The 27,820-nt window shown below is 35.0% G+C and overlaps 1 protein-coding gene and 1 pseudogene across 1 annotated transcript; one reads left to right on the top strand and one right to left on the bottom strand.

Moving 5' to 3' along the window:
- Positions 1-140: 140 nt before the first annotated feature.
- LOC146954960 (ARM repeat superfamily protein) lies at positions 141-15,926 on the top strand. The gene is made up of 18 exons (XM_085719321.1): positions 141-704; positions 1,377-1,923; positions 2,475-2,726; positions 3,639-3,730; positions 5,507-5,717; positions 9,568-9,749; positions 9,850-10,071; positions 10,316-10,482; positions 11,646-11,739; positions 11,839-11,895; positions 11,972-12,103; positions 13,001-13,072; positions 13,191-13,304; positions 13,773-13,934; positions 14,023-14,151; positions 14,286-14,387; positions 15,026-15,099; positions 15,193-15,926. Exons 1-18 carry the CDS (start codon positions 219-221, stop codon positions 15,506-15,508), a joined length of 3,411 nt encoding a protein of 1,136 aa, XP_085575447.1. The 5' UTR covers positions 141-218; the 3' UTR covers positions 15,509-15,926.
- A 5,992-nt stretch (positions 15,927-21,918) lies between these two features.
- LOC146954959 (uncharacterized) lies at positions 21,919-23,772 on the bottom strand (annotated as a pseudogene).
- Positions 23,773-27,820: the final 4,048 nt, after the last annotated feature.

Genomic DNA, 27,820 nt, shown 5'->3' with positions numbered 1-27,820 from the left:
AGCACGGGTAAGAGTCTAGTTTTGTTTTTAGGAATACCCCAATTTTTGGTAAGAGTCTAGTTTTGTTTTTAGGAATACCCCAATTTTTTGATTTGTATGTACTTTGGAAAGCATAAACCCCTAAAACGTTTAAACCCTTCACCACTCGGCCGTTGTTTCCTTTCATTCCACAATCACCAAAACCTCTTCAATCAGAGAAATCACTCCATCGAAAAAAAATGGAAGAAGAGCACGCAGATTCCTTCAACGACGCATCCGACCTCTGCCAGCAGCTCATGGACCGTTACGCCAAATCCCCCGCCCCGCACCATCGCCACCTCCTTGCCGCTGCGGCCGCTCTCCGCTCCAATCTGTCCTCCGAATCCCTCCCTCTCACACCTCCCGCTTATTTCGCTGCCGCGATATCCACCGCCTCGTCGTCGGAGTCTCTAGACTCCGTATCGCTGTCCTCGCTTGCTTCCTTTATGGCAATCGCGCTTCCGCTTGTGCCGACTGGGGCTATCTCTACGGAGAAGGCGAGGGAAGCAGCGGAGATTGTGGGGATGTTGTTGGTGAGGGAAGGGGAGGGTTTGGGTGTTTCTAGCTTGAGAGCTGCGGTGAAGTGTGTTGGGGTTTTGCTAGGGTTTTGCGACATGGAGGATTGGGATTCTGTTAAATTAGGGTTTCAAATTTTGCTTAAATTCTCCATTGATAAACGCCCTAAGGTAGTAACAATCTTAGTTTTTTGTTATCTGTGTTTAATTTATTATTTATTATGCAATGGCTGGTACATGAATTCCAAATTAATTGTTAGTTTTATCTTGCAAAACTATAATCATTGTGCATTTAACATTGGTTTTGCCTATAAAGCAAAGAGAGAAACACCGTACACGACACGGATACTAACACATTCACACCGATAAAATTTTGAGAAAATAACATAATTTAGTGTGATCAAATATGTTGGAGTTGGACACTGGTACACCCTTCGATTAGAAGTGTTGGTGCTACAGAGGTTCATGCCACTATTATCCCGAATTTAGCTTCAATACTCTTAGCTACTATAGGTCGTCTTCTGTGTAAAAGACTCAGAATAGTTTAGGCAAAAATCATCAGTTGAGAAAAGGTGGAATATAATGCAGTTGGTGATATTTTAGTTTTTGGTACTGTTTTAGTAGAAAACAGTACTGACAATGCATATTATTGTATTGAAGTATTATTTTTTCTTTTAATTGTTATGATGATATTGTAAGATGTGTTGTTATAGAAGTTTAAACAATAGAAGTAAAAATAATAGAGTCCAAATTATTTGTGAAGCGTTTGATACTTTATGAACATGGCTACTATCCTGAAGTGTTCATGCCACTTAATTGGTTGGTTGTTGTTTATTTGTTTAGGTTCGAAGATGTGCTCTAGAGTCGCTCGAGAAGTTTTTTAGGTCTCTTAAATCTTCCACTGTTATCAAGGAAGCTAGCAAGTTAGTTTTGTCTGAACTAAAGAGGTGCATTGATTTGACTATGAAAGTAACTGCTTCGAGGACTGTTGATGAATGTAAAGATAACGGGACTTCGAAACCCGAGCACCAGGAAGTCCTACATGTACTAAATGTAGTTAATCTGGTTGCTCCTAATCTTTATCCTAAAGTTGTTCCTAAAGTTCTTTCAGAAGTGCATAAATTATTTGGTTCTCAAGTCTCGGCACTTACAAGGCATGTCCTTAAAACCGTAGAAGCTATTTTTGAAACTTCAAGAATCCGAAATATAGTCCTAGAGATAGAGAACATTGTAGTTTCTCTTGCTTCTTATGTATCTTTGGGTGATAAGAACCCACTGGATACTGTGATTTTTGCAGCAACCATATTAAGACTTGCAATGGACTTACTTTATACTGGACAACCAAGCTTGTGGGTCAAGAACCTTCCTCTAGTTTGTCAACCTATGATGGGTATGTATGATGCTTCTATGTTTATCCCTTATAGAAATCATTTAATTGTAATTAATCTGATTTAGGTTTTTAATTCAGATTATTTTATTTCACCTCATTGTGTTTAGAAACATCTTCTGATTTTTCTTTTAGGACAAAAAAAAGGATTTGTGTTTAACAATTAATCATGTCAATGCATCATTAATTAAATTAGAAATCAAAATCTATTGAATATTGACAGTTCCTCTATAAAACATTTTCCATGTGCTTGTCATGCATTGGATGGTGGTTTCCCCCCTTGGATTCCTACTGCAGCCTGTACGGACTTTTTATGGCATGTTGTGTCTTGTTCCAAGCATAAAATTTCCATACCATGAATACACAGTAATATCTAAATAACTTGCTATTGATTAATGCTAAAATCTTAAGTGTTGCTGATAATTTTACTGCGGAGACTTTGTAGTAAAAGCAATCTTTCATGTACATTTTTAAGTATTGCTACTTTCTCTTGCCTTATATTACGTTTTTAGTATTACTAATCTTCTGATTCAATCTGCAAATGTTGAACTTAGGGCTTCTAACTTCTGAGGGAAACACTGCATCACAGGCATCAAGTATCTTGAATGATGTGCTCAAGCATCGTATTGGTTCCCAAAGCTTATTAATTAGTACAGATCAAACAGTTCATGATGATAGTCAGCTAGGTTTGGAAGGTGATGCTATAAAATCAACATGTGCAGTTTTTGAGAACACCCTCTCTGCTACTGATGGGCTCCCAAATGAGCATCTTTTGTCAGTCATATCTGTTTTGTTTCATGAGCTTGGTATGGAACTGTCTTCTACTATATTTGCACTGTAGATGATATATTATTTTTTTAAATTCTTTGGTCTATCTTATTGGTCTTAGTTATCGATTGTTAGATACTCGATGGCATAATTTTGTTAAGCATGTTACTTTATTCTTTACAGATACTTTGGTATATGGTTGTGTTTATGGTCTCACTTTGATGTTTTGCTGTGCATGTTTTGGAAGTGTTGATATTTTAATTTCAAACCTCTTAGGCTCACTGTTTTCTTTTAGTTTCTTTATGTAGCGGGATATCTTGTCCGCTGACTTCATTATACTTTCCTTCTTTTCTCTTTTATAAGAAACTGGATAATCTCTTTCTATCTCTTGCTCTTTTTTATTTTGTAAGGAGCAAATATGTTGTCTGTTATTGCACTTCTCTATCAATACTAAAGTGATAAGCATATAACCACTTGGGGAACCTCCATTATAAGCAAGCTATCAAGGGGGAAGAGCTAAGTCACTTAAATACTCCATCGAGTATCCCATACCCATACCACTCGATGTGGGACTTGGGTACCCCATAATACCAAAGTTCCCTATCATAGCACCGCCCATTAGAGCCGATGTCCCGGCGAATTGCACCCTACGCCACTTTACATGGCCTGCCCCTTCGTAGGGTAGTCCTTTCCGAGCCATCGACAACCTGGCTTTGATACCAATTGATAAGTATATAAGCACTTGGAGAACCCTCCCTTGGAGCTAGCTCTCAAGGGAGAAGTACCAAGCCACTTAAATACTCCATCAAGCATCCCATATTTCTTAATGTGGGACTTGGGCATCCCATAATACCATAGTTTTCTATTTTACAGTTTCTTGTGTAAAAGAAATTTGTAATCAAACTATATTTCATCCCAATCTTATTCTTCGTAATCTTTGTTGGTTGCAGGGGAATTCTCATTTGTATCTATGAGGAATATTGTGCTTAAACTTTCTGACCTGATGATTCAGACTTCCGATAGCAAGGCTAATAATGAGCATGTAAGTACTGGTGAAAAATATTTTGGATGTATTGGATGTTTCCACATTGATCTAGATGTTTGGTAGGTTAATCTCAATACCTTAATTAATCATGTTATGTATTTCTTCATTATGTGTTGTTTCTCACTCATTTTAGAATTATGGGTAGTTCATTTTAGGAAGTTAGTATATTGAACATAATTGTCTTTCTCATGTTTGGGCAATCCTTACATCTTGAGCTAACTTTTTAGGTTGAATTAGATCAGGCGATCAGCCCAAATTCCAAGTCTTAGAATGTGATGGAACAAAACATAAGAATAACTTTTTAGGTTGAATTAGATAAGCCCAAATTCCGAGTCTTAGAATGTGATGGAACGAAACATAAGAATTGCTCTACATTGAACATATTTTAAAAAATATAATTGAACTACCCATGAGCATGAGGATAAAAAATGGTACCTTTTGGTTCCATCAAATGTGTGGAATCAACAAGAATAGAATAGAACAAAATCTTGTACTAAAAAAGAAGAGTAGAACAAAATTGTTCCATTCTGTTATATCTGTGCATCAAACACTACCATAAGCGTATTCAAAATCCAAGTTCATTCATGGCTCAACTTTGGTAACTCTACATTGGTATAATGACTTTTTTCACTTTATATTTTCCAAAACCTTGATTAATATTGTATAGACTACTACAACAACAGCAACCAAACTTTATCCCACTAAGTGGGATCAGGATCTGCTGCATGTATCAAACGACACCATGATATTCTATCGTATATCATATCTCTATCCAATCCATTAACTTCTAGATCTTTCTTAACTTAGATCTTTCTTAACTAATAGTTTCTCTTATAGTTTTTTTAGGTCTTCCTCTGCCTGTAGTTTCTCTTATTGTAGATTACTGGTAGAAAGATTTGAAAAATAATCTGCTATTTAATATTCTGTCATAAATATGTTTTCATATTAGTTTTCATATTTCATTTTTTTTCCATGATTTGCTACCAATTTTAATTAGAATTAAGATATTAGTATAAATAAAGACTAGTGCCCTGAATAAAGTTTCTTGGATTAGTATAAATATGATTTGCTACCATAGTTTTTTTCATGACATCCAACATATCAATATAGTTTTTTTATTCTGTATTATATTCCCTTCACCTGTATTTAAAGGCAAAGTCGTCTGGGTGTGTTGGAAGGGTGCTGCACACGTTTTGATGCAGCATTTTGTGAGACATGAAAAGTTTTCTCATTGGGTTAGATGCCTGTTGAAAGGCCTTGGGAATTGGGATACCAACACAAACCCAACATAAAACCCTACAATTTCAACATGGTATGAGAGTACCACCCTCCACAACTTTTGCTGTCTTTATTATGTTGTTGAGTTCCTTAAAATCTGGAACTCTATGAAAACGTCATTACCTCCATGATTTTTCCTTCTCGTTGGCCATTAGTCTGACCCTGGTTTTTTGTCCCCTCTTTTATCCTAATTGTAATTGCGTTTTGGCCTTGGTTTTTGTCCTAGTTGCAGTTTAGTCTTGACTTATGTCTGATGTTATTTGGTCTTGACTTTTGTCTCAGATGTGGTTTGTGGTTTGGTCTTAAATTTTGTCCCAGTTACTATTATTTATGTTTTGGTAGAAAATAAACTAAAGCTACTTTACTGATTACTCTTTCATCTGGTTTTCAATGTTATGTCCCAGTTACTATTATAGTATTATTTATGTTTTGGTAGAAAATAAACTAAAGCTGCTTTACTGATTATGCTTTCATCTGGTTTTCAATGTCATGCAGCTTCAGAAATGCATTGGGTCTGCCGTTTTTGCTATGGGACCAGAGAAATTTCTCATACTTGTACCTATCTCTCTTGATGAACACAGCTATACTTATTCAAATATTTGGCTAGTACCGATCTTGAAGCAGTACATTACTGGAGCATCACTTGCTTTCTACATGGAGCATATCGTGCCTCTTGCAAAGTCCTTTAAGAAGGCTAGTCGTAAAGGTATATGTCAACTTCTTGAACATCTATATCTATTGATAAGATAACATGTTTCTCCTGTTATAATGTTCCTCTGCTGCACTTCGCTACTTTGAGCATGGTGTTGTATTTTTGAAACCCTTTTCCTGGAGGTAACCGGTAGGTATTTTTTGCCAATGGCTACCCCTCTACCTTGACAGTTCTATTGTGATAGATAAGTATTGGAGAACATACGTAGGTGCAGACATATTCAAGCAGGTTGAATAAAATATTACAATCTTTTGGAGCCTTGGGATATCTCGACCCTAGTGTGAGACACAATCTGTAGGATCGTGTAGGATTTCAGTTGTTGCACATTGGATGAAAAGAAATGATTTTGGTGATCTTTGGCGTCAATCAACTATTGGTTTGGGTTTTGTGACCTGGTTGCTACACAACCTATTTTCTTCGGTGAAAATGGAAAACCTTGGCCCAATTTTGAGCATCCATTACCCACACACATTTTTGCATGTTGTCTGCCCTCTCCTTTGCACATTTCTCTTGATTCTAAGCCTCTCACCCGTACACATTTCCTATTTGTTAAAAACCTGGTTTGTTATATCTGCTTATTTGGAGTTGTTAAGTTGTACTTGTTACTGCTTTATCGAAAGCTAATATTTTATGACTTGACCTTTTTGATTTTGACTTTCAGTTTGCTTAAGTGTTTGTATTGAAAGGTTTTTTGATGTTATTTTAGTATTTGCATATATTTGACTATCTATCTCTACAACATTGAGCTTACCTTTATGAAAGATAATAATATTGCAAGTTTGCAACTGATGAGTATTGCATTAGGTGAAACAAGATTAGGAATTGAAGTATTACAGAGAATGCTGGGGTAACACTTATTGTGGGAAACCCAGAAAAGCAGCAGTAGGGATAGTACTTGATGGGGGGATTGTTCAATAGTTAGAGTTAGAGGGTGCACTACAAAGGAAAATACAAGGCTTTGTTTGACAACTCTTTTATGATAACAACTAACAGAATTGACTAGTGGATGGTGGATTAAGAGAGTACATATCACTCCACAATACTGTCACAAGGACATTTTTTCTTCCCTTGGGCCCTTCTGTTTTGTGTTTAGCCACTGGTGTTGTTTCATGTTTGTGCAAACCTCGTCACTCCACTCCTAACTAATTCCAACTTCCTCATCGTGATGAGAATTAATGAGTGGTCGCAGGTCAAGCCAAGAAGAAATTTCCCTATTCCTCTCTTGGCAACTGGCAGCTTTCTAATGTTTTGTACAGAATACAAATTGTAGATATGTGTGAATGGTTGCAGTTGTCTATAAAACTACACCTTGTACCTATTTATAATAGAAGTAGAATCAATTACAATTAATGTTAGTTAAACATAAGTGATATGACAATTTAGCAAATCATATAGTTTTCATATCAATTATGTTTAATTAGCATTAATTGTAATTGATTCTAGCATTAATTGAAATTGATTCTATCTCTATTATAAATACAAACAAGGTGTGCTCCGTTTAGACGCACAACATCTAACACATATCTTAACACATATTGTCTTCTCTACAGATAGATTGTAGATATGTGTGAATGGTTGTGCCTATACAAGCACACCTTGTTTGTATTTATAATTTATAAAAGAAGTACACTCAATTACAATTAATGCTATAATCAATTACAATTAATGCTAATTAAACATGATTGATATGACAATTTAGCAAATCATGTAGTTTCCATATCAATTATGTTTAATTAGCATTAATTGTAATTGATTTTATCATTAATTGAACTTGATTCTATTTCTGTTATAAATACAAACATGGTTTGCTCTGTTTAGACACACAACGTTTCACACATAGCCACTCCATTGTCTCAGAGTAGGTTATGATTCTGTGACCTGTTTTTGTGCTTCAGATAGGTCTACAATCTGTACATCTTCCAACATCTAATCCAGATGATATGTGGTATATCGATTCCAAAAGACTCTTTTCTTCCCACCTTGTAAATATTTGCCTAAGACGTAATGGAATGAGAATTTGCCTTAGAAAATTTAAACATTAGTAACAACATTTTGCTCTTCAAGAGGCAGTTCCATTCTCAGTAACTTGCACATCATTTTCTCTCCAATCTCATCATCAAATTTGTCCAAGAGCTCAAACTCAAACATTTTTATCCCAGTGTTCATATACTCAAAATGTTCAATACTCCATGATGAACATAGTCCCACTTAAACAATTGACCAAGAAATTAACAAATGTCCTCAACTTTCTGTCTGCCCATGCACTGGAAATGTTGGAGCATCCATATATTCAGCTCGCTCTATCTCTTGCCCTTTTAACATTTGCTTTGTGAGCTCTAGTTCCTTTTTCTAACTAGGGAACTATGGTAACTTGGAGGCTTCAACTGGGGACCATAATTTTCAATAGTTTCAACCATCAACTTTAAGTTTTTAAAGAGCACAACAATATATTAAATGGTTAAAGCCCTTGCATCTTTCACACAAAAATCTTTTATAGATGCTTGCCTTCTTTAAGACATTGCCTCTGCTATATTGGGATACTTCTGGATTTCTAAACATAAACACATCCAGGGCCTTTGACGTTACTTTTAGTAGCACCAGTTGCAGGTCTTTTTCCTGGTTAGACATTTGAAATTTCTGGCACCATAGCATCCTCCTTCCCTAGTCTATATTCATCTCATTCTCACTCAATGAATTCCATTCATGAGCCATATCTAGGTTGTTATTGGCACGTCTGACCTTTGCAACCAAACCAGTTGAGGAAGCAGGACGCTAGAAAGTTGTTTCTTGAAATGATGCCATCATTGAGTAGAAACCGAGGCAAAAAATGTCGAGAACGGAGGCGAGAAGAACAACAGAGAAACTGAGTAGAAACAGAACTGAGAAGAGCACAGAACTTGGCTGTAACTGTCACTCCAGCCTTTGCTGTCTCCCGTAATAGAAGTCGCCGAAGCTAAAAATGAAGAGGGATGGAGAGCAGCTGGGTCTCGCAGAAACGCGAAGAACAGAGGCTGAGTGGGAAGAGGGTAGTAGGGCTACATAAAATTATAAATGGAAATGTAATCGTAGAATATTTCTAATTAACTTTTGATCTGAAAACTGTTTTTCATTGATTGATCAAAAACTATTACAACCAAGCATTTATAGTAGCTTGGTGAGTTACCTGCTATAGCAGGTTGCTATATGGATGACTGACACTTGTCAGTCACTTAACAGCTGTCAATAGCTGTTAAGTGCCCGCTGTGTACAGCTGGCTTACTCTAACTAGCTAGCTCCAAGACTAATTAACTGTAACTAAACTAAGTCTGAGCTCCTTCTTTATAGAAAATGACAAGAAACTTACTAAAAATGTCTTGAACAAATATAACCGAGGGTATAATAGGTATTTCAAACCCTAACTCCTTTAGCTGCTGCAACAAGCTGTTTTCGCTGCAATTTGTGGCTGCAAAAATTTGTTAGAGAAAAACTAAACACACCAGCGTTCATTGTCGCATCATTTTCCAATTGTGCTTCGCGATACTGAGTTTTCCCGCAATTGCAGTGTTATTTGGAATATAATTCAAAACAGTAAATGATCTTTTTTTTTTTTTTTTTGATAAATCTAAATAAATAATCTATTTCCATTTTGTGTGGCGGAAACATAGTAAAAGGAAATTAAATTTTGACAAATAGTCATTTTGGGATATTAGTATATTACAATGTTGAGAGAAATGTAAAGTTGTCAATTTTGTTCCACTCTCACTTCAAATATTTTTTCGTTAAGCTTTTGGACATGCAATTTTTCTTTATGACAATAATTAATTTAGTCAAATTCTTGAGCTAAATTGTTCTGGTTTCTTTCCAGTCAAAAAGTCAAAGGTCAGTCAAGATCTGCTGGTTCGTGCCCAAGAATTATGGGGATTACTTCCCAGCTTTTGTCGTCATGCAACTGATACATACAAAAGTTTTGCTCGTCTAAGTGATGTGCTGACTACTTTTCTTAAAAAGAACCTCTCCATGCATGAAAATGTTTCCACGGCACTACAGGTCAGATTTTCATACTGATGATTAACTTTATACTTCTCGTGGCTTTATTTGTTTGTTTTTTCAATTGGCTTCCATGTAAATGATCTTGAATTTTATGTAGATTCTTGTGAACGAGAATAAAGCTGCACTTAGCCCTAAAAAGGAGGAGGCAGAATGTGATGCAGAACAGGATTCTTCATTAGAATTCAGCATGCTACCTGCTTATTCAAAGAAAGCTGCCACCAGAAATATGAAGGCCTTGGAATCTTATTCGAGTCAATTGCTTCATATTTTATCAGATTTATTTATAAGTTCACCTCCTCAAACACGCATTTCATTAAAGGTTTCACAATTTTTAATTATTTTACCGATAATCCCCTGTATATTGATATTTGATATCATTCTCTTGTGCTCTTGTCCTGAAAATTACTTTTTTTTGTTACTCAAGTATTTAAAATGCACTCTTTTGTGTCATTTAAAATTTCTAGGCCGAACATTGCTCTGTTACTATAACATTGCCTCTGGCTTTTCTTGCCCACTAATACAACGGTTTAACTAATTTGAATTTTCTTGCCTTTCTTTTATAGGGTGCAATCAGCTGCCTAGCTTCGATAGCTAATTTTTCTGTAACCAAAGAAGTTTTTATGTCTCTGCTCAAGAGGTTTGAGCTTGTAGATTGTGAAGGTGAAGTATTGACTAGTAACAGCAGTGTGTTGGACATTGAGCCAAGTGATGAGACGGGATTTTCTCAAAGGTGAACCTAGTAACTAATTTATAAAAGATTAATTGCGCCGGTGGAGATCTAATGGCAGCCAGAATATCATATAACAAACAGATTTTTCAGATTTATAATGACAATTCATTGTTTCAGTTTCTCTTCATTCAATTTCTCTCCTTGATAGACTTGTAATATCCACGCTTAACCCTAAAGAGCTCATTTGAAGGAGTGTAATGATAGGAACCATTGGATCCTATCACAAACCAACAAGAAGATGAAACAGACGATGATTAAAGAAAATAGGGTGCTTTATTGATATGAACGAAAATAGTAAAATAGTAGAAGAGTGATTCTCTAACTACTCCCAGAGCAAAGCTCCGACACAACTCAGAGAGGAATCCTACTCTGGCCCTGAACAGAAAACTCAATCTGTCATGCCCTCTAAAAGACTATTACTCCTACTTAAATACTACTAAAGAGATAAGCCTACTTCTAAGGGATAAACTCTGAATGAGATCTTTCTAGAAGATATTATTCAGAGATTATAATTATTAAATAATGCTAGTAAAATAATTCTACTTAGACACCCTGTAGTTTACTAATGCTCCTCACTAGTAACTTCAGCCACTAGTCTTCTTATCTCTTCTTTTATAAACTCTCCATATCTTTGGTCTTCCTATAGTACCCTTCTTATTATCAGCATTCCCATCATGTAATCAGAGAGGCCCATTCACGTGCTTAGACCTGTCTGCTTATGTTTTAGAGAGAATTGGTCCATAGCTACAGTTTTCTATACAACAACAAACAACAACCAAGCCTCAACTGGATAAAATTAATCGAGTTCTTGACTTGTTGATTTCATTCTAATGTCAACTTTAATATTTATTGGCTGCTTTGTATATAATTGAGGGTTCAAGTCTTGGAAACAGCCTCTTGTGTAAAAACAGGGTAAGGCTGCATACAGTACACCAAAAATGGTGGGGCCCCGTCCTAACCCTGCGTATGCGGGAGCTTTAGTGCACCAGGCTGCCCTGCCCTTTTGAATATGATTGAGCTTTACATCATCTTAAACTATAGAAAATGAATGGGAGAATAGGAAATAGGGAAACCTGGCCTATTAAAACTATCCCCTTTCTTTCTATTCCTTGTTATTACATATTACATAATTGATGACAAGCCAGAGTCTTCTTATTCTTCAGGTGCTCGATATTGGAGATATCATCTTGTCTTGTCAAAGGAGCCAATGATAATCTTGTTGAGATAATTTATAATTTAACAATACATTCCTTTCAGGTATTTCTTAAAGGTTGTGCAGTACTTTATTTTTGTTGATATAATCCCTTTATAATTCTTTTGACTAGTATATGCAGTTAATGTATGCTTGATATGTAGGCAACTAATGAGAGTGTTCATTATGAAGCATACAACACTTTGAGCAAAATTTTGAAGGTATGCTTTGCGTGATTCTTTTTTCTGTTTCATTTTCTCTTGTTATATGTCTCAGTGCTGTTACTGGATGATGCAGGAGCACCCGTGCTATTCTTCTAAATATATGGAGCTAATTGATTTATTACTTAGTATAAAACCTCCAACTGATGTTGCTTCTCTTAGAAGCCGGTTTGTTTGTTTCCACGCGCTGATGGTTCACATTGTGAAGGTCGGAAATCTTAATTATGATATTATTTCATTTTATATATATATTATGTGTCGATCTCCTTGGGTCTTGGGTATGAGGATGTGTAACTTTCTGTGATATATTTCTTCATCTATGTATGTATTTGGAAAATAGTCTTTTTATGGTGTGACCGGACGTACAGAACAAAGGTCACACATATGTTGTCTAAGGTGGGTCATTCTGTGTTTAAAGTTTGTCCATTGCGGAATTAAACACACTGTTCTTTTTGTTGTAGAAATCCAGTTTCAGCTTTGCACGAAAGTACTTGCTGTCCCCATACCTTGTTTATAAAAAAAAAATACCTAGATTCCGACCGGTCTAGCATGATAGCAACTTGAATATCCATATTTTTACCCATTGGATATCTATGTAATTAGACTTGAGCCGTAGGTAGTCAATAGCAGAAGATGGCACCGCTATCACGACGGAGTGGTGGAGAGCGGTGGCCCACCTCCACAGCAGCCCAAACGTGTTGCATATTAATGATGTGGGTAACGCGGAGGATATCGTGTGTGGCGTGGAACCTTATGGCCGCAGCAATGGTTTTTTGTGGAAAACCGAAAAGTAGGAAAAAAATGTGGGTCAAGTCAAGTGGAGCAACTTGGATCCTGAATGTATTTGATGCAGTGATTTGTGTATCTTAAGAAATTGTGCTGTTTGCCTCTGGCTGAACTGTGAAATTGCGTTAACAAATGTTACATATCTGCATTATTTGTTTGTATGAGCCCGGTTCATTTGCAAATTAGAGTATCTTTCTGAGATTTGCTTGGGAGGTTCATAGCCAATTTATTTTCATGCTCTTTTTGTTTTTTGAACAATGAATAAAGGTGTACATACTCTTTAAACTTAAGTGGTCTTCTCTTGATATGCATTCTGCAGATTAGTTTAGAAGAGGATGTGAACTCGAAGGCTTTTCTTATTCTGAATGAAATCATTCTCACATTAAAAGATGTAAGTTCAAGTACATACCATACACATTTCTTTCATTGGTTTAGCTTGGTGTGCTATGTATCATATTGGTAAGAAGAGATAGTAGCTGTACTAAATCATATGCATTGGTACCATGTAGGGAAAGGATGAAGCTAGGAAAGAAGCTTGCGATTTACTCTTAAATATAAGTTATAGCTTGAGAGACTTATCCTGTGTTGGTCCTACTGAACCGTATCACAAACTAGTTAGCATGGTAAATTCACTCTTCTTTTTAATGTTATTTATTTTTGTCAATCTAGTTTATTTTGAATTTTCCAAATTACACATCTTTCCTGTTGTTTCAAGCCAATAATTTTGCAATAAATGCAACTTCACACTATGTGTGCTTGGATGAACTTGTTTTATGTAGAAAAAAAAATAAAAGTATACCATGTAATATTTGAGGTTAATAAGGGGGAGCCTTGGCGCAACGGCAAAGTTGTTGTCACGTGACTGAAAGGTCACAGGTTCAAGTCCTGGAAACAACCTCTTGTGTAAAAAACAGGGTAAGGCTGCGTGCAATGCACCAAAATTGTGGGATTCCCGAACCCTGTGTATGCGGGAGCTTTGGTGCACTAGGCTGCCCTTTTTAATAGTTCAAAGTAATGATTTGCATTTCCTAATGATTTGCATTTCCTGGAATATATTAATGAGTTATAACTTCAATACTCTCAATATACAGATAATGGGATATCTTTCCGGTTCATCTCCTCATATAAAAAGTGGAGCAGTGTCTGCACTGTCAGTATTGGTATATAAGGATGCAAACCTTTGTGCCTCCATTCCTGATCTCGTCCCTTCTCTTTTATCGTTGCTGCACACCAAAGATACAGAAATCATAAAAGTGAGTGTTGCCGTTCGTTTTAAAGAGCAAATAATTGTTTGAGCCTATTTATGTTTTTGCCTAGAGTTTAACTTTACATCTGTAACAGGCTGTCTTGGGCTTTTTTAAAGTGATGGTGTCTTGCTTAGAAGCAAGAGAGTTGCAGAATATTCTCTCAGATGTTGTGTCTGAAATCATCCGTTGGTCGTCTGTTTCAAGACATCATTTTAAAACGAAGGCATGTCTAATTTCTAATGTTAAGCTACTAGTCTTACCCATGCATGACGTGTACTTAAATAAGTACACCAACACAACATGGACTCTTGTCTATACTGGATTGAACCATAATAATGTTTTCTTTGTTGTCTATAGGTCACAGTCATATTTGAAATATTAATTCGGAAGTGTGGTTCTGCTGCTGTCAGAGTGGTTACCCCAGAGAAGTACATGGATTTTCTCAAGACAGTTTTAGAGGTACTGCTTTTCATATTAAATACCTACAATGGTAGTATTACCTTAGGTTTAGTCCGAGTCTAGCTATATGTGATGGAATCATATCCAAAAGCATGAATGTTGCTGACAGGGGCTTCAGGTTTTATATCAAGATTAAGCTCTAAAATGTTAAGGGTTATGGCTTTTATGGATAAATGACCAAGTTGCTTTAGAAAGTATATAAATACATTTTTTTGTATGTATGCATCCTATTGAAACAAACAGATATTTTGTTTCTGGGGGAATTTTAACAGAGGTGTAGTTGCTATCCATCAGGTTCGGTATGAAAGCTAAAATCATAGCGAATTTTCTGCCTTTATTGTTAGTTTAGTTGTTTTTTCTTTCTTTTATCGTTTTTCTTTTTATGCTGTAGTTTTACATTAACTTTTGCATTTGGATCAGATCTTTAAATAAGTCCTTTGAAATTTAGTTGACTCAATGACTCAGGCAAAAACGATCTTTATATCAAGCTTTAGTTACTTGTGGAAAATGCTATTTTGTTTTGGATTTTGTATTACTTTCAACTCAGCCTCGTTCAAAATTTGTAGTATTTCTAGAGGGTGATTATCAGACTGATTTCGTGTTTGAAAAAAAAAATTACGATGCCTGTTGGTGTGCAGAATCGACATGGAAAATCAAATGAAGCAGCCGCTAATGATACAGAAAATGCGCCTGAAGTTTCAGCTGCCAAGGGGTATGATTTTATTGCTTGTAAAGAAAATGTTAGCAGCTGATTTATTGTTTCCTTGAAGCTGAATTCTATTGTCTATCCGTCACTCCTTTGTAGGTCGGAGCGGAGGAAACCTGATATTTCGAACACCCAAGAGAAAGACTTGTTTCAGCAAAAAAAGAGAAAGGGGAAATTTGAGAGAGACTTGTCAAGCAAAACTGAACCAACTAAGTTTAGGAGCAATGATGAATTCAGATCAGCCAAGAGAAGTAGGCATTCTAATGATACAAATTCAAATTTAAGGTCAGAAGGAAGTATGAAGGGCAATAAAAGCCGGTTCAAAAGTTTCACTCACGGTGATGGGAAGAGAAAGGATAAAGCTTCTAATGTACGGATAGGAGCTTCCAAATCAAACAAGTTCAAAAGGAAGTAATAGATGCTGGAGCTGCACAACACTAAAGGTGGTAAAACAGTCCATAGAAGTGTGCCATATATTTATGCTGTGTTGGTGTTGAAGTAGAAGATCAAGTTAGTGTTTGCTCTCTATTGCTGCTATATAAGTAGGGATATATCAAGTAAAGGATTATAAGCACGAGTTTTTACTTGCCTTTCCTGCTGAACAAAGCATTACAGAGAGAATGCTTACTTCATGCATAACTTATGGGAGGAATTCAAGAGGCTGGTGTTGTGCTATATAGCTATGTATTGCATGCCCTGACTGATGGTATAGATAAATCTTGATTTCTCATACCAATTTTATATAATCGTTATTCATGTTGAGACTTGTGGACATCGAGTATGCCCAAAACAAATATATTAATTGTTATGAAAACACGTATTTTTCTCCTTTACCATTTTCGTTATATTTTTTCCCTTGTGCTTGCAAAACAGCTAATCACACACTTGATGCAGTTAATATTTTTACTCTGTCAAGTATTAAATGAAAAGGATACCATTGTCAAAAAAAGAAAATAAATGAAAAGAGCACCAAGCATCATCAGACCAACCCTAGTGGGTTAGGTTTAAAGTATTATTTTTTACAATAGAAAATAGTGTTCGCAAAAATATTATTACATTGGACTAACTTAGACAACAAAATTATTAATTAAACAAACAAAAATTAGGAAATTAGGTTATGTTTCCTTCCATGTAGAATTTTTTTATATTTAAGTACTAGAAACACTATAGTAATTTAATAATTTACAAACAGGTATGGATCCATCTACATATATAAATATCCATATACCGAGCATGTATCCGTGATTGATTTTATTCACAGGTATATGTGGGTGTGGAATTTTTAGCCATCTTTAATAGAAATCGTTTATATATCAACTCTTGTGATATATATTAGTGAAAAATAAATAAGAGTTTAGTTGAGCTATACCCTAAACAAGCCTTAACTTCTATGATATAATTTTAAATAAATTATATGGGCAATGCTGCAGTAGGCAGTAGCTATGTGTTTTTTCTTAGTTTCTTAACTTTTTATTGACTGTTGAATTTCATAACAACTAAAAGTTTAGAGTTATCAATATACTTTCTTAAAAGTTTATCGTGTGATTTGTAAGTGCCCTTGTGATAAATAACCAGAATCAAAAGCACAAAGCAAATTGATTTTGAGCCTTTTGCTCTGAAGTCAACAAGCTGTACTAACCATTGACTATTGACATGTATATTTTGAACTAGATTAACTATGAACTTATATTTGGAACTACATTAACTATGGATTTATATTTCTTTCTTCTGTTGTGCCCATTTCCTAGATTGTACCAAAGGATTGGAGATGTAAAAGTTAGATATATGTTAATTATATTATGGTGCCGTGTTTGTGTCAACGCGAACATGTGTCATACATTGAGCATCCCTTCAATCTTGAGGCTTGATGTCTAGATAGTTTGAAATTCAATTAATGAGCCAATTTATTCATTTTTTTCAGTTTAATGAAGGGCCTCACTTTCTATTTGTGAAGAAGTACAAGACATACATCCTGGCGAGGTATAAATTTCACATTGACATTCTGAAAACTGGATGCATTTGATGTTTATTTAAAGTTGAATGAAAGTTAACACTGTTACTTAATCTGTCCTGCATTTGTTTTGGATATTTTACTGAGATTTTTGTTCATTTATATGCCTTTAACTAGTTCATATTTTGGCTTCACTTGAATGGTTTTGTTTTTTGCTGAATCGATCTTTGTGTATTGAGTTAATGTTAATTATATGTGAACATAATTAAAGAATTGCTACAGAATTCCAAGTAGTGAATACTTGCCAAAGTCAAGGCAGTAAGAAATTTGCTTAATTTCATAGGTTCAAAATATGTTTGATTGATCCTCTTATCTTTGTTTGTGCTGGAACAATATAAAACTGAAGCACTGAACAAACAGTGTTTTTGGTTTATACCTACATTGATGTGTGCTTAGAAGATTTTTGGCTTATCCTTTACTTTGAATATTCATTTAGAGAGGTTATTATGATAATGAATGTTTTGCAGGTGTGACTAATAACTAACTACTAGAGAAGCCTCATAAAAAAGTGATTTTTTCTATCATCTCTTTAGATATATGGTTGCTTCTATGATGTCATGATGCACATGTTTTGGTTGCTGCTAAAATTTGTAAATGTTACTAATCCTTATAACCTGTTTATGCAAGGTTTTTGTGAACATAGATAGGATGAAGTATCACATAAAATGTTTGAGTTATCGAAATGATGCGCATGGAATCAGCCAAATCATTGTGGAGGCATACAGAGTAGCAAGGAAAAGATTAGAAGTGGGACAAGAAGCTGGACACTTTGAGTGGTGATTTTTATGCATGATCTCTATTGTATGACATGTCAACTGTTGAAGGTTTTTCCCTTCAAAAAAACTGTTGAAGGTTTTTGTTATATTACATGTGAGCATAGCATGGTTTATGTATTTTAAGATAAAATCTGTTTGATCTGTTAAGGTTTTTATTATATTACATGTAGCTATCTTATTTTGTAGAAATGTATACTTGTATATGATATGTTAAAATTATTATCATTGTCCACAATTTTATGTTTCTTATAATTTTTTTATAAATGTCATATTTTTATTATTTTTGGGCCATAAAAAGGTTGCTATCTATCTAATAATCATTATTTCAATATTTTTTTATTAAAATAAGTGGCAATTGTGGCAGTTCAAAAACTGCCATAATTTCCAAATTTTTCTATTACAAAAAGTGAACATTAGGGCGGCTGAAACCACCATTAGTTACAACATAAATAGCCGCCGTCATAAACTTGGTATATTGTGGCGGCTCATATGGCGTTTTATGGTAAACTGCACCGTAAACCGCCACAACAACACTTTTTTAGCCGCCAGAAATCCCCAGTTTTTTTGTAATGAATGTTATTTTTCTATTTTTTTTCTTCTCTCAATTATGAGTTCTATACAAGCTTAGTTGATTTATCTTTCTTTTCTTATTTTATTCTTGATCAATCTATTCATCTTCCAAAATAACCATTCTTATTTAACCTTCTTATTGTTCATGACATAATTAGGAACACAATCATGTTCTTTTTAAAATTAATTTAAATATAGACAAAAGAGTTTTTTGGTAAATAACTAGTAGGTGCAGCTTGTTAATTTGCACCTTAGTGTTTTTAGGTGGGTGCAAGTTAACAGCTCCTTATATATATATATATATATATATATATATATATATATATATATATATATATATATATATATATATATATATATATATATATATATATATATATATATATATATATATATATATATATATATATATATATATATATATATATATATATATATATATATATATATATATGGATAATGCTAATACACACCCACCTTAATTTTAGAAAGTGTACATTAGCATCCTACACCTATTTGCTTTGGACAAAAACTTCATTTTCTCTCTTTTTAAATTGTTATTAGAGTTGTGTTATTTGAACATCCATATATGTGACAACTTTTGTGACAACCAAAATTTTACAAAGGAAATGAAGTATTGGCACAAAAACCAAAGCAATGAAGAGAGAAAGTAAAAAGATAATGTGAGTATGAGAGAGAAAGTTGTCACAAAAGTTGTCAAAAATAGTTGTTCAAATATTATTTCTCTTGTTATTAAATGCATGTCCTATAAAGTAATTTTGTCACCCTCACACCCATAATTTCCCTCTCCTTCACCTAATCCCAAAAAGAAAACTCATCACGTGACTGGCTTGTTTATTTGAATTGAACAGAAGGTGAGTAACTATGGAAACCAACAAATATGATACAACAACAACAACAACAACAATCAAGTCTTATCCCACTAAGTGGGGTCGACTACATGGATCAAATGACGCCATAGTATTCTATCAAAAACCATGTTTGGATCCAACTCATTGACCTCTAAATCTTTTCGAATGGTTTCTCTAATGGTGTTCTTAGGTCTTCCTCTACCTCTTTTAACCTGACTCTCCTCCATTTGATATACTCTTCTTACAACGGCATCTACGGGTCTTCTCTCTACATGTCCAAACCATCTAAGCCTATTTTCTACCAACTTTTCTACTATAGGTGCTACCCCCACTCTCTCTCTCTCTAATGGTGTCATTCCTAATCCTATCCTGTCTAGTCTTACCACTCATCCAACGCAACATCCTCATCTCCGCTACGCTTACTTTACTCTCGTGTTGGCTCTTAACCGCCCAACACTCATACAACATTGCAGGTCTGACTGCTGTTCGATAGAACTTTCCTTTCAGCTTAAGTGGTACTTTCTTATCGCACAAAACACCTGAGGCTCTTCTCCATTTCAACCACCCGTCTTGAATACGATGATGTACATCAGCTTCTATTTCTCCGTCATTTTGTACTATGGACCCAAGATATCTAAACCGTGTAACTTGGGATATGATATGTGTAACAGCCCGATTTTTCGATAGATTTATTTTATTATTTATGTATGTGTTCTCGTATGTGATTATTTACCTCTGTGTGTATTCTTGGTTGGGAATTGTAGAATTCGGTGTTAGAGGGTATTTTAGTCATTTTGGGCTCAATGGTATTTTGGTCATTTTACGAGTAGGAGTAATTTTGTAATTTTGTTGACAATTATTTTTAGTGCTTAGTGAGAGTGGGTATTTTACTAAGTACTAGAGAGAGTGTAGTAATTATTTTATTTACCGGTAGTTGACCGTTGTTATTACATTTTACCGTTAAGGGGGTAGTAACATTTTGGGTTAGAATATAAATGGGTTAGGCCCATTAAGGTGTGGTGAGTTAAGCCCAATTAAGTAAAGCCTATTCAAACACTAGTGTTAGTAGTGAAATAGGGTTTTTACCAACATTTGTCATTTGGGAGAAGAGGAAGAGCAAGAGAAGAGAAAGGGTTTGGAGAAGGAGAGCTAGAGAGAGCTAGGGATTCAAGTTGTAGGAGCTAAATTGAAGCCTTAGCTTGAGTTTGTGGAGGATTAAGGTAAGAGGGTTAGTCTTTACTCATAATCACTTAGTTGTAGCTTCTACCCTAATCTCCTACATAAGTGTTTATTTGAATAATTGATTATTTGTGAAATTAATGGTGAAATTCGTGCTTATGTTGTGATGCAATGTTTGGGTATGTAAATTGGATGTTAATTCAGTGGTTGTTGATGGAATTGCAAGCTTAAATCATGTACATATGTATGCTTTGTGTTTTACCCAAAAATTGTTGATATGAGATGTTGTTGTTGATGAATTGTGATGAATTCATGATTAGTTGTTGTTGTTGATGTTGTGAGGTGTTGTTATTGATGAATGGAACCTTGGGTTACCATAATCTTTGCACTTGTGATGATTTGTGTTGTTATTTTTGAAGTTTTATGAAATGGGTCAAATGATAAATTTTGTGGGAAGAATGTTTTGGTGCAAATTTTATATGGATTTGAGTGTCTTTGTGGATTATGATTAATGTAATGCTTACCCCCAGTGGTTTTTGCCGCCTACCTATCTGTATGGATGGGTAGACGCTGTGCAGGAGTAGTTCGCTTGCGGTGAGTGCTTGGATAGCTGGAGTTAGCCTCCACTATCATTTTGGAGTTTAGTTTAGGGCTCTGATTAGGTCGAGTCGGTGTCCCTTATTTGTTGGATTTTATTTATGTTGAGATGTACTCTTTGTTGAGACTTTGGAGGATTTTATGTTGGTGTTGATTATTGACCATGGCAGATGTATTGTTTTTGATTTGGAGATGCATGATTATACCCGCTGTGACTGATGAGATATTATATATATATATATATATGCATGACTGTGGTTATTTGGTTTAGACGTAGCGTCTAATTCTTGAATATTTGCTATATTCGCATGTTTTATTACTTTAATAGAGTTAGGGCGTTACAATATGATCTCTAACTTTCACCTCCAAGGTAGACCTACTTCTCCTTTTGCTGAAGTTACATTCCATATACTCCGTCTTACTTCTACTCAGGCGGAAGCCATACGCTTCTAAGGCTTGCCTCCAAGTCTCTAGCCTCCCGTTTAACTCTTCCCTCGACTCACCAAGCAAGACTACATCATCTGCAAAAAGCATACATCTCGGTGCTAACTCTTGGATGTGTTCCGTCAGCACATCCAAAACTAAAGTAAAAAGATAAGGACTTAGGGTTGACCCTTGGTGTAGTCCTATTGTTATGGGAAAATCTACGGTATCCCCATCCTGCGTCCTCACACTAGTGGAAGCCCCCTCATACATATCCTGGATAGCTCTAATATAGGCAATCCTCACCCGTTTCTTCTCCAGGGCTTTCCACAAAATCTCTCTAGGTACTCTATCATACGCCTTCTCCAAATCAATGAAAACCAAGTGTAAGTCTTTTTTATCCGTCCAATATCGCTCCATCACGCGTCGAAGTAAGTAGATCGCTTCCATAGTAGACCTCCCAAGCATAAAACCAAATTGGTTATCCGTAACGTGAGTCTCTTTTCTTAGTCTTCGCTCAATTACCCTTTCCCATAACTTCATGGTATGACTCATTAGCTTAATTCCCCTATAATTCGCGCATTGTTGTATATCCCCCTTGTTTTTATAGATTGGAATTAAGGTGCTTCTTCTCCACTCGTTTGGCATTTTCTTCGTCCTCATAATCTCGTTGAAAAGTTTTGTGAGCCACACAATTTCTCTATCCTTAATATCTCTTTCTTGCACCAAAACTCTACCCTCTTCATCCTTAATACACTTCACTTGGTCCAGGTCTCTTGTCTTTCGTTCTTGTCCCTTCGCAAGCTTGTATATAGATTTCTCCCCCTCCTTGGTACCTAAAGATTGGTATAATCCTTCAAATGCTTGAGTTCTCGCTTCGCTCACCGCCTTCTTAGCCTCTTTCCTAGCTATCTTATATTTATCCCAAGTTTCGGCATTTTTACACTTAGACCAATCTTTAAAACAATCTCTCTTGATCCGAACTTTACTCTGAACACTGTCATTCCACCACCAAGATTCTTTACCCCTAGGTCAAAAACCTCTAGATTCTCCCAACGTCTCTTTTGCCACCTTCTTAATCTCATGAGCCATCCTCTCCCACATATCATTAGCGCTTCCATGTGGTTGCCTGAAACCTCCCTCTAATATCTTGTGTTGGAATATCCTTTGTTTGTCACCCTATAAATGCCACCACTTGATTCGCGGAGCCCCGCTACGATCTCTTCTCTTTGCCCTCCTCTTAACTCTTACATCCATCACCATTACTCTATGTTGGGTAGTTAAGCCCTCTCCAGGTATGACTTTACAGTCTAAACAAATCTTCATGTCTGTTTTCCTAATGAGAAAGAAATCGATCTGAGAACATGAGGCCCCACTCTTGTAAGTGATGAGATGCTCCTCTCTTTTCCTAAAACACGTATTTGCTATAGTAAGATCAAAAGCCGATGAAAAATCTAAGATGGAATTACCCTCCGCATTTACCTCCCCGAGACCATACCCCCCATGCACGCCCTCGAAACCTCTCGAAACCCTCCCTACATGCCCATTCAAATCCCCTCATAGAAAAATCTTTCCTCCTAATGGGATATCCTGAATTAAGCCTTCTAGCTCCTCTCAAAATAAATCCCAAAACTTTACTTTAAGGTGTTCTTCTAATCCTACCTGAGGTGCATAAGCGCTAATTACGTTAAAGGTGTCTTGTTCCACTACAAACTTTAGGGCTATAATCCGATCTCCTATCCTTTTAACATCCACAATATCTTTCTTCCACTCCTTATCCACAATGATGCCTACCCCATTTCTCGATCTAACTTCGCCTGTGTACCAAAGCTTAAATCCTGAACTATCTAATTCTTTCGCCTTTTTCCCCACCCACTTAGTTTCTTGTAGGCACATAAAATTAATCCTCCTCCTAGTAATAGTGTCTACTACTTCCATAAATTTACCCGTAAGAGTACCTATATTCCATGTTCCAAAACGAATCCTACTCTCATGAACTAGCTTCTTTACACGCACCCGTTCACGAAGATGTGGGAACCCTTGCTTATTTTTCACTACATCCAGGCGGCGATGCAGCGGCCCTTGCTCATTTGACACTGTACTCGAGCTATACAGCGCGTTGCTTCCGGACAACGACCTAGCATTCACACTATTTCGTATTTGGTCCATGTCATAGAGATTCGACAAAGTTTTACGTTGGCTGTCGAGGCCTAACACAACCCTCTCCTTTTACCCGGGCTTGGGACCGGCCTTGGCAGGATTCAACAAATATGATAAACCATAAAAAAAGTGATCTCCATGCTCTTCCGTTAAAGTAACTTGCAGTCCTCCGTCGTCTTCCACCGGACTGCAGTCCTGTCCTTCCATCTTCTGTTTCACTCCGCCCTCGAATGGAAACTGGCCCATGAACCCTCCTTGCCGGATTCGAGACCAAGAAAGCTTGTGGCCAAGGTTCTGTAATATCCTCCGACAATGAAATACGGCGGCGCGTAGCTGTCCTTGCACTGTTGGTGTTGCAGCAATAAAGGACATGGGCGCGTGGGGTGTATTTTTTTGAGTTTTTTTGTTCCAAAACGTGAATAGAAGCTGATGTGATGGGTGTGCGTGAGAAAATTACAATTAAGGACATGAAAGTAACAATTGTTTCTTTTTTAAAAAGGGTAGTTTTTGTTTTAAAAAAAAAAGTTAGTTTTTGTCCCAAGCAAATAAGTGTAGGATGCTAATGCACACCTTCTAAAATTAAGGTGGGTGTGTATTAACATTACCCATATATATATATATGGGTTTTGCTAGAAGACACTTTTTATGAAGGTGTCTTTTAGCAAAGTTATAACTAAAAAGTTGATATCACATCTTGAGGTGTGGCTTGCTAAAAGACACCTCTAAAAGGTGTCTTCTAGCAAAACCATATATATATATATATATATATATATATATATATATATATATATATATATATATATATATATATATATATATATATATTGCTGCGTGGCTTTTCTTTGTGCATTAATAGTCCATATTGCCGCAATTAACAAGTGTGGTTCCAAACTAATTCCAATCATTCGTTTTGCTCCTGTTGTTGCAGCTATTCCCTTTATTTATTTTTTTTCAGTATACATCGTTAACAGATTCCATCTGCTACAGAATTGGTATCTTTTTCAATTTTAAGAGTTGTGTTATTTAAACATCCATATATGTGACAACTTTTGTGACAACCAAAATTTTGCAAAGGAAATGAGGTAGTGACACAAAATCCAAAGCAATAGAGAGAGAAAGTTAAAAGATAATGTGAGTATGAGAGAAAAAGTTATTACAAAAGTTGTAAAAAATGATTGTTCAAATATCGTTTCTCCAATTTTAATTGTCCATAGTGTTGTCGTGGCTGCTCTCCAAATCAAAGATTCCATCAAAAAGAGAACTGGTGGCCCCTTTGCATTTCTTTTTTTAATTTCTTCTTCATGCATTTTTATTTTCTCTAGCGTTTTATTTTTCTTTTCGCATGCATTTTTATTAGTTTGGATATATTATTCTGCATTTTTATTATTTATTCATGCATATTTCTTTTCCGTCATTTATTTTTATTGCATAGATTTAGAATGTGATTAGGCCTGTACAATACAAATGAGAAAAAGTGTGTGTGTGTGTGTCTTTTATTTTTTATGCTTTGTATATATTGAAAAATGCAAATATAGGTTAGGTTAAAGATTTTTTTTGTAGTGATCCAACTTCACTACAAAATACCTACGTTTTATTTTTTATTGTTCCGTTAGTTTTATTTTAAGTTTCACTTATTATTTAAAAACAACAAAAACATGCAAATAGTATCAAACTCACAAAAATATTTTTATAAATAAACCTTGATTCAAAAAATCAAGTGACTCCTTTATTTTTTTTATTTTTTCTTAAATCAAATGTTTAATTAATTTAATCTCACTTCGAGTAATTATTTTTAATATTAAAAACACAAACAAACTTATTTGCCACTTGGCTTTTACTTTAAAACCTTTTCATAACTAATAAAAAACACAAAACAAATCAAACATCAATTTCTACCCCAAACTACGAGGTTTTGATCTCTCACGGGTACGTAGGCAAAGAACACTTGTCCTTCCAAACCATAAAAAATGTAAATAAAAAATGTTCTTTTTTTCCTTTTCACCATTTAATTCTATTTTCAAAAGCAAGATAGTTATAGCACAAAACGTTGAATAAAATCAAGAGGTTCTCGTAGAGTACTACGAACATAAAGGATGCTAATACCTTCCATTTATGTAACTAACCCCCGAACCCTAATCTTTTAAAAATGGTATTTGAACTTTTTTCCAATCTTTTGAAAAAATAAAAGGTTCAGTCGTGAAATGAATAGAGAGTCAAACGCTAATCAAATAGCTTTGATCTCCAAAAAATGACGCGACAACATGGTCGGTGGATACCAATTAAATACTTAAAAATGAAATATAACAAAGTTACATTCTTATAATATATAATTTGATGAATGTGTAATGTTTTTTTAAACAGTCTGTAGTTTTTAAACTCACAAAAACAAAAACAAAAACAAAAGCAAAAACTCAAAAGGGCATATTGCCAGAGTTGAGTTCTCCTGAAACTCATTCTATTTAGATAATAAAAGATGTAAAACAGATCTTTCCAGCTTCCTTTGATATGCTTGCCTTGGGACACTGGAATGAGCTATGTGCTTTCTTTTCACGAGGACTCTCTTTCTTTGATAAATCTTCTAAACACCTTACATCTGATAGGGATATGAAGGTTCTAGATTTTCCTTTATAGTATTTTGAGAGCCCCCTCCTATATAACGCATGGAAGAAATTCATTTGTGCCATTAAATCAACAACAAAAAAAACCTTAGATTAGAATGTTTAGTAATACATTACTAAAGAAGTAGTTTGGATTTTGTCGACACACTTGCTTGATATGAAGTTGGACCAAAAGCTCAGAAAAATCATTTAGATGCATGTGCAAAATAATTGAACACTGACAAACTAATTACTGAAGTTGGATGTTATATATTCAAGCTTATTTATTTATTTACTAATATATTTAGGAGTAAGATGATAAGCACTTTAGCTCTTTTAATATTGTTCTTAGTAGCTTTTCGTTGCTCTTTAAGATCATTATTTTGTATATTATATTGAATATAGGGTGGATTTCAAGGATAAAGGTTAGTCATTATCTATAAATCCAACTCCATTTTTGTTTTCATTTTATGGGGTATCTATTAAGAAACGAAAAGTTTGTGGAATTGGATCTTTAAAATCCATCAATAAGTTTGGCGTGTTAGGTCATAACAAATGATATTGTAAAAAAAAAAAAAAAAAAAAAGTTCATACCAAATAAAGTTATCAAGCATAGCTTAGCACAAGACAAATAAAATCCAAATGCAATTTGGCAAAGCATTTTCTCCTTTGCTAATAGACTTGGTCTCGCCATAACCTTACACAACTCATCTTTAAGATCAACCAAAGCATAGAATTAGACAAGTCATTGATATGTTGGGATTCACTATGAGTTTGAAAGAAAAATTTAATTATTATACCGTATCGGTGTATAATTATTTTACACATGCATCAAATAATGTATGATTACATCAATTTATTATTGAATATGACAACTCGTGTTTTTAAATTTATTATATGACATAACAACACATCATTAGATGCATGTGCAAAATAATTGAACACTGACAAACTAATTACATTCTTGAAAGAATGACAAGGAGCCCCGTGATTTCTGCAAATCGACCTTGATACTAAACATCAACGTAGACCCTAGTCCATTCCAATCATTCTACAAGTAGAACACAAATTAGTGATAAAAATTACAAGACTGTATATAATTTGTTCAGTTTAGAAAACTCTAGGCCAAACCTTGCCTAGTTAAACCGATCTCGTAGTGATTTGAATCAAACTGTACAGAATATTCTACATGACAGCCCCTTTCTACAAACTAAGAAATGTCATTGCAATTGTAATTGACAATTTAGATTTGACCAAAGTAATGAAGCGAAACACAATGGAATGAAACTATATAGAATTTAAAAAACATAAATGTTAACGACACATATTTTAACACACTTTTCAGTGAATTTTAACTAATCAAAAAGAGTGTTAAAATATGTGTCGCTAACATTTTTCATTCAAAAATTAAACATTGCACCAATTCTATGTTATACCACCGATCCAAACATACCCTTAAGTTTCCGTACTTTATTATTGCTTTGATTTTGTTTGTTCTTTATAAGAGATAACCGCAACAAAAAAAAACTACACGAATATTCG

This window comes from Medicago sativa, chromosome 1 (assembly GCF_051527215.1).
Source record: "Medicago sativa cultivar Bolivia chromosome 1, Bolivia_mono, whole genome shotgun sequence".
NCBI classification, from domain to species: domain Eukaryota; kingdom Viridiplantae; phylum Streptophyta; class Magnoliopsida; order Fabales; family Fabaceae; genus Medicago; species Medicago sativa.
This window is presented reverse-complemented; position numbering and strand designations above follow the sequence as displayed.